The sequence below is a fragment of the Gossypium hirsutum genome, chromosome A10 (assembly GCF_007990345.1).
Source record: "Gossypium hirsutum isolate 1008001.06 chromosome A10, Gossypium_hirsutum_v2.1, whole genome shotgun sequence".
In the NCBI taxonomy this organism is placed as follows: domain Eukaryota; kingdom Viridiplantae; phylum Streptophyta; class Magnoliopsida; order Malvales; family Malvaceae; genus Gossypium; species Gossypium hirsutum.
The window spans coordinates 53,557,785-53,565,310 of NC_053433.1; the positions used below are offsets into that span (position 1 = coordinate 53,557,785).

At 31.3% G+C, this 7,526-nt stretch overlaps 1 protein-coding gene across 1 annotated transcript; it reads left to right on the forward strand.

Annotated features, from left to right (window-relative positions):
• Window positions 1-1,539: 1,539 nt before the first annotated feature.
• Window positions 1,540-6,667, forward strand: LOC107897063 (sulfate transporter 3.1). The gene is made up of 12 exons (XM_016822403.2): window positions 1,540-1,950; window positions 2,060-2,267; window positions 2,645-2,816; window positions 2,962-3,027; window positions 3,959-4,072; window positions 4,325-4,441; window positions 4,708-4,834; window positions 4,992-5,278; window positions 5,366-5,556; window positions 5,655-5,740; window positions 5,825-5,901; window positions 5,998-6,667. Exons 1-12 carry the CDS (start codon window positions 1,632-1,634, stop codon window positions 6,184-6,186), a joined length of 1,953 nt encoding a protein of 650 aa, XP_016677892.2. The 5' UTR covers window positions 1,540-1,631; the 3' UTR covers window positions 6,187-6,667.
• The last annotated feature ends 859 nt before the right edge of the window (window positions 6,668-7,526 follow it).

A 7,526-nucleotide genomic window follows, 5' to 3' on the forward strand; every position in this document is an offset into this window, starting at 1 on the left:
GACGAAGAGCTAAATAAAACAAAACAAGTTTACACCTGTTACAAATGTTATTATAATAAATATTCTACAAATATTTTATTATATTTAAATGATATAATAGCATGTATTAAAGAATAATATTTTCGTTATAAAATAATAGATTTTTTCATATATTATTATATTTTAAATATATTATCACATTTAACATACTTTTCAATTTAGAGTATTCTATTATAATTTTATTACAAAATATATTATATAAATTTGATAATTAATATATTAACTTTTAAAATAATAATTTTAATAACATTTTAGATTTATTAAATATATAGCCTACCAACAAAGCCATTTTATATTAAAACTGTTATTATAATTTGTACCAGAAAAATGTTATTATAATTTATATAGTTGATATTATAATTATAAAAACGTTAAAAATTAAAAATATTATTTTTTATAAATGATTTATAGTAATTTTTTTTATTTTAATAATAAACATAACATATTTAAAAGTTTTACAACATATTAATATATAAATAAAAATATTATTTTAACCTAAGTTTAAAATTATCATTTTAGTCTATTTATGATCTATTTTGTGGTTTATATGTTAATCAAATATTGTAATAGTTGTTCCATGTATATTCCATTAATCACTTTCATACCTATTCCATTATCATATAATACTATTTCATTATAGTTTGATTTCATTACAACAAATCACGCATATTGTTAATGATTTTTAAGGGGTTGTAAATCCAAATTAAATCTTCAAATGTTTTTTTTTCGGCAAAACCTTTTCTCTGTTATTTATTATATTTATAAGATTGTTTAGATCAAGTAAAAAGTTTACTATTTATTAAGTAAAATCGGTAAAAGATTGTGGTGAGAGAGTTTTTTTCTTCTTCTTTTTTCAACTCTCCTCATATAAGGATGACAATGAAGCAAGGCGAGGATGATCGTTACTAAATCTACTATTACTTCACAGTTTTCATGCTCTATTCCACCATCTCCCTTGCACTATTATAGATAAATAATATTAAAAATTATCACTACCTTTATAAATATTAAATGCATCAATCTCCGCTCTAGTTTATTTCACTTTAATTTATTTATTTTTTACTACTTATCTTTAATAAATTCAAGTGGAGTAAATATTTAAAAATATAATTCGTTATGAATTATTTTATTTTATTTTTTTCTTTATGGTTATATATATAAAAACATAAATTCATAATTCATTTTGTAAAGTGGAGTTCCATACGGTTCAAAAAAAGAAATCCACGTTACCTTTTGCCGTATCCAATTTATTTTTAAAAAAAAAATCACAAAATCGATTTAAAAAATTATAAGGGGATTCGGATTTTGATATTCTTACAGTCATAGGTAATAATCAAGATCCACCATATGAATTTTAGTCAGAAAAGACTCACTATATGATTATCTGTGATCCAGAAGATGAAATAACATGCCACGCGTTAGTTGAGTGTGGGTCCTTTAAATCACTTAAAAGTGTTATAAGTCTCTCCACCACCTTATAAAAGGAAGCCTTCACCACAACAAAACGATCACAAGTGTGTGACTTCCATTATCAATATCTCCAAAGCAGCTCTTATTTAATCTGCAGCAAAACCGACTTGGTTTGCCTGATAATGGGAAGTACCGGAGAGTATGAGAGCCAGCGCCGGGTACCGGTTCCTCCTTCGAAACCATTTCTTAAGTCTTTACAAGCAACACTCAAGGAGACTTTCTTTCCTGATGACCCTTTTAGGCAGTTCAAGAATCAGCCTACTTCCAGCAAGTTCTTGCTCGGATTACAATACTTTGTACCAATTATTGAATGGGCTCCTCATTACACTTTCGACTTCATTAAGGCTGATTTGATTGCCGGTATCACCGTTGCCAGCCTTGCCGTTCCTCAAGGGATAAGCTATGCAAGTTTGGCTAGCATTCCACCAATTATTGGACTTTGTAACTTCTTTATTTCCTTTTTGATCCCTCTTATTCTTTGTTAATGAATAAACCATCGTGTTTTCGAAAACTTTTGAGATTTGAAATCATGAACTCCATTGGAATGCAGATTCAAGCTTTGTTCCGCCGCTGCTATATGCCATGTTGGGGAGCTCCAGAGATTTGGCAGTGGGAACTGTCGTTGTCGCATCACTTCTAATATCTTCAATGCTTGGCAAGGAGGTTAGCCCTACTGAAAACCCCAAGCAATATGTTCAGTTAGTCTTCACGGCTACTTTCTTTGCTGGAGTGTTCCAAGCTTCCCTTGGCATCTTAAGGTATAACCAATATATTACTTTTAATTACTATTTGCTTTAGATTTAATTAAGGTCGCTGTTACTATTAATTAAGGCCTTAATTAAACTGTTAGATGCAAAACAAAGACTGAAGAAACTTTCGAATAATTACTTAATTTGCTTTCCAAAATATATTGAACTAATATAATATTTTGTATACATAAAATTATGCTAATTTAAAAATATTGTAAAAATTAAATTAAATTTAAATTTATATACCTCATTGAATTAAAGATGATATATAATTTTGATATTTATCTATTATATTATTATAAAATAATTAATTCTTAATTGACATTTATAGCAACGATTAACCGGATCAGTTTAAATATTAAATTGTGTTTGTTAAATATTTGTAGACTTGGATTTATCGTGGATTTTCTGTCACATGCAACCATAGTGGGATTTATGGGTGGAGCAGCCACGATTGTGTGTTTTCAACAATTGAAAGGGATTCTTGGTTTAATTCATTTTACTCATGAGACTGATCTTGTATCTGTTATGCGCTCAGTTTTCAGCCAAATTCATCAGGTTTAATTTAATTTACAATCATTTTCTTAACTATTTCTAACATTAATTATTGTTCATAGTTTTTTTGGGGTTAAAATTGTTATATTAGTATAAACTAAGAAATTGGAAAATAGTTAACTATATTTGCGGTGGTTTAAACTTGCAGTGGAGATGGGAGAGTGCTGTTCTGGGATGTTGTTTTCTTTTCTTCCTTCTCCTCACTAGATACTTTGTGAGTGCATCTTTAAATACCCTCTTTTGCTTCTTATTATTTTCCATTGACAAGCTTTTAAAACTAATATAAATTGCCCGGTGATTGGTGCTCATGTATACAGACTGTCTACATAAAGCTTTTGAGAAAAGACCCACCATTTAACTTAATTAAATTCATGAACATTCACCGGAATTCATCTATATGCAACCGCTATGTATTCTTACCCATGCTTTTTGATGCAATTATACAAATAGAAGACATTCATAATGAGCAACACTTGTGGATATACGTTTCCACTAGAAGGATTTGTTATTCTATATATTCTAACTTTTTTTTTGTCATTTGCATGAATTTTTTTTATCATTTTAATTTTCTAAATTTAATTAAATTACAGTAAAATAAATCTATCATGAAAATTTTAAGAACATTAACGTGATAACTGGTGTGACAGTTCAATTTACTTTATAAAAATTAAAATATTATAATAATTAAAGAACTTAACACAATTTTTAAAATTATTCATAAAAATTTAAAATTTATTCATACATGTAATAAAATTTATTCATGCATGTAACACATGAAAAGTTGTTAGGTCAATACCATTAAAAATTTAATAGCGTAATAATTTTTTTTGTAAAGTTTAAAAATTAAAAACTAAAATGATAATAAGGAAAAAATTGAGATAGAAGTGAAAAAATAGATAAATATTAGGAATTAAATTTACTCATGTTACTTATTTATTTATAAATATCAATATAACAATATATTTAAAAATTATTATAAAAGTGATTAAATGCAATGGTAAAATGTATTATGCATTCAAAAACGGGTAAGAGGAGAAGAAGAGAGATAATTGCGAATTCCAAAGCTAAATTGACTTCTGATTATCTTTTTACCCGTCTTTGGACTCCATTATCTAAAAACTGATGGATTTCTTCAATCTCTGTAGAGCAAGAGAAAGGCAGCTTTCTTCTGGATAAACGCCATGGCACCGCTCACCACAGTTATTTTGGGAAGCCTCCTCGTTTATCTGACGCATGCAGAAAAACATGGCGTTCAAGTGGTCAGTCTCCGTCTCTCTCTTTCTCTCTACTTATATATGATATTTTTTTTTCTTTGGGTAACATATAATGTCAATATTTAATACTAAAAAACAAAAGAGAAAGATACAAAGTCACTTAAAGGCAAACTTCCAAATATCTTGTGACAGAAAATTGTATATTGAAGCAGTGAAATATCTCTGCAGGCTGATTTGATGAGATGAGGTTTCAAGATAGGTAATATTTATGGAAAATTTTAATGGTTTTCTCTACAGATTGGGCACTTGAAGAAAGGGTTGAATCCACCGTCTGCATCAGACCTGGCGTTTGGGTCGTCCCACTTGATGGCGGCTATAAAAACCGGGATCGTCATTGGCATCATTGGCCTTGCTGTGAGTTATCTCATCGTTATATTTAATTCCTAAACCTTTTAACATCTCATCAGTTTTGTCACTAGCATGTTCCCCCACAGTCCAACTCCACAATGCTACGTGATATTTGCCTCAATACTCTGCCTTAGGGCATGTCATCTTGTTTTCTTGTGTAGCCCAAATGTTTTGCTTTGCTTAATAAATAAATACATAATAAGTGGTAGGTTAAAAATATTCGAACTTGAGTTGAGCATTAATGTAGAGGTTGACTGTGATGAAAAAGACAGGAAGGAATTGCAGTCGGAAAAACCTTTGCCATGTTCAAGAACTATCACATTGATGGGAACAAAGAAATGATCGCCTTCGGGATGATGAACATTGCTGGCTCATGCACCTCCTGTTACTTAACTGCAGGTACTGGTCAAGCCCTGTTTTACCCGAGGTTTGGCCCTTTAATAATAAATGACAAGGCCAGAAATCCTGGTCCTATTTGATCCATTGAGAATGCTCCTAGTCGTACAAAATACCCGTCATTTCATGGAAATTTTCCAACTCCTGGCTGTGACTGCAGGACCATTTTCAAGAACTGCAGTGAACTTTAATGCTGGAAGCAGAAGTGCAGTCTCCAACATTGTAATGGCAACAGCAGTGATGTTTACGTTGTTATTTCTAACACCATTGTTCCATTACACTCCTCTTGTGGTACTTTCCTCTATAATTATAGCAGCCATGCTTGGCCTGCTTGACTATGAAGCTGCAATCCACCTTTGGAAAATTGAGAAATTCGACTTCTTCATCTGCTTGGGGGCATATCTCGGTGTTGTCCTCGGAAGCGTTGAGATTGGTCTAATCATTGCGGTAAGCATTGTAAATTTTTTGCCCTAGTTATAAGCCCTATAAGGTAACAGAAAAATTATTGAAAAAAAAAAAAAACTGCCGATGCAGATCACTGTTTCATTGCTAAGGATTATTCTCTTTGTGGCGAGGCCCAGAACGATGGTTTTAGGCAATATTCCAAACTCTGGGATCTATAGAAGTATGGACCAATACCAAATGGCGAACAGTGTTCCAGGGATCCTCATACTGCAAATAGACGCCCCTGTTTTCTTTGCCAATGCAAGCTATCTAAGAGAAAGGTAGCAAATAGCTTTTTGATTTAAGCTACTTAACGTAGTTAGAAAGGTTAATTAAGATGATTACCATACGATTAATCTTCCCACTATCATTTTTCTAGGATCTCGAGATGGATTTATGAAGAGGAAGACAGGTTAAAATCTGCAGGAGAAGCTAGCTTACACTATGTCATATTAGATTTGAGTGGTAAGTGAAGAAGATGAGTGGAAGAAGCACAGGAAATATATGTAAATATCTTAATTCTAACAATCGAGAAATTTTATTTTACAGCGGTAGGTAGCATTGATACTAGTGGAATTAGCATGCTCGAAGAACTCATGAAGAATGTCCATAGAAAAGGTCTACAGGTATAAACTATTTTCTACCACATTTCAGTTTCTACAGTTGTTCTCGCGTCCAAAATTGTTAGCTTAAATGAATGTTTTTGCCATTGATTTGATCAGCTTCTGTTGGCTAACCCGCAAAGCGAGATGATGAAGAAGCTAGACAAGTCAAAACTCATTGACAAGATCGGGCAAGGATGGATCTTCTTGACAGTAGAAGAGGCTGTTTCAGCATGTAATTTCATGCTGCACACATGCAAGGCAATTCATGTAGCAGTTGACCAGAATGCTGAAGAGAATAAAGTCTAAGATTGTAGTAATATATATATATATATATGCAAGTCGAATCTATTAGACGAGTAAATTTATTGATGCTAAGAAAGGTGCTTTGCGGTTATCATCCAACTATTCTGGTTGAAGAATAAGAGGAAATGAGAAGAAACTTTTGAGGAAGTGATTCAGGGTATAAGCTTCGTAATATTATACATGAATTATGTATGTAGTTCTCACCATATTGATGATCCTGCTGGGATCCTTCTATGCTTAACTAGTGTTTATCACGCAATCAAAGTAATAACAGTTAGGCAGTTTAATACAAGCAGGATTTAATTGATATAATTGTTGTTAAAAGTCAATTATTGTTTTTAGAAAGATATTAATTTTAGGAGATATTTAATTAAAAATATATTTATGATATTAGGGTTTAGGAGGTTTTTTTGGTCTAGAGTCCTCGTTTTCCTTAGCTTACAAGTCTTTTATAGCAATAAAATTATGTAAGAATAATTAAATTTAATAGATTTAAGAGTCTCTCTAGCTAATCTAAGGTAAGGGACTCCTTTTGAAGAGTTCCACACATTCACCATAGGGTATTCGCAAGGAAGAAACAAATGCAAGGGGAAAAGCCACATTCAGTCAAATGAGTCATTTGATGACTCAATTCGTAACTCAGGATCATAATAAGTTTGCCTTAGAGCTAGACACCATGGGTGATTCCAACCTCAGACAGTAATTTTACTGGAAATTTGGAAGAGTAGAGTTTAGGATGGCTGAAAGCGTTGAGAAGTTGGGTAATAAGCTATTGCAACAATTGTAGTTGTAGATACAAGAATTGAAGGGAAAAAGTGTAATAACTCTTAGCCGGTTCAATGATCGTCACAGATAGATGATGTCACGTTAACAATTTATTCGCTTTTTTTCATAATTTTTTTTAACAAAATCATCGTTGCACCCATTATTGGAATTGTAACATTCCAAAAAATTTTATGTCCTACAAGACACTATTTCGGGAGGAGTACAATAAATTTCTAAAAAATAATATATGGATTAACTAGTGATTTTATAGTAGAGTGTGGCATTGCGAATTAATATTGAAGAGTAATAATGTCATTAAGTGAGCCATGAGATTAGTTTTTGAGAATCGAAAATTTAGTTATTTGTCGGAAATTCCTTAATCAAGTCATTTTGGGATTGAGAAATTTCTAGAAATGGGCTAGTGTTGAAATTTTGGTTTATTAACGACTTAATTCCTAGTATTTAGTAGCATTGATTAGTTCGTAATTAGAAATTAAAATTTTGGCCTCAATAACAAATTAAAGAAGCCAATGTTTCATAACTAGAAAATAGAATTAGAACTATGAGAGGTCCTTAAA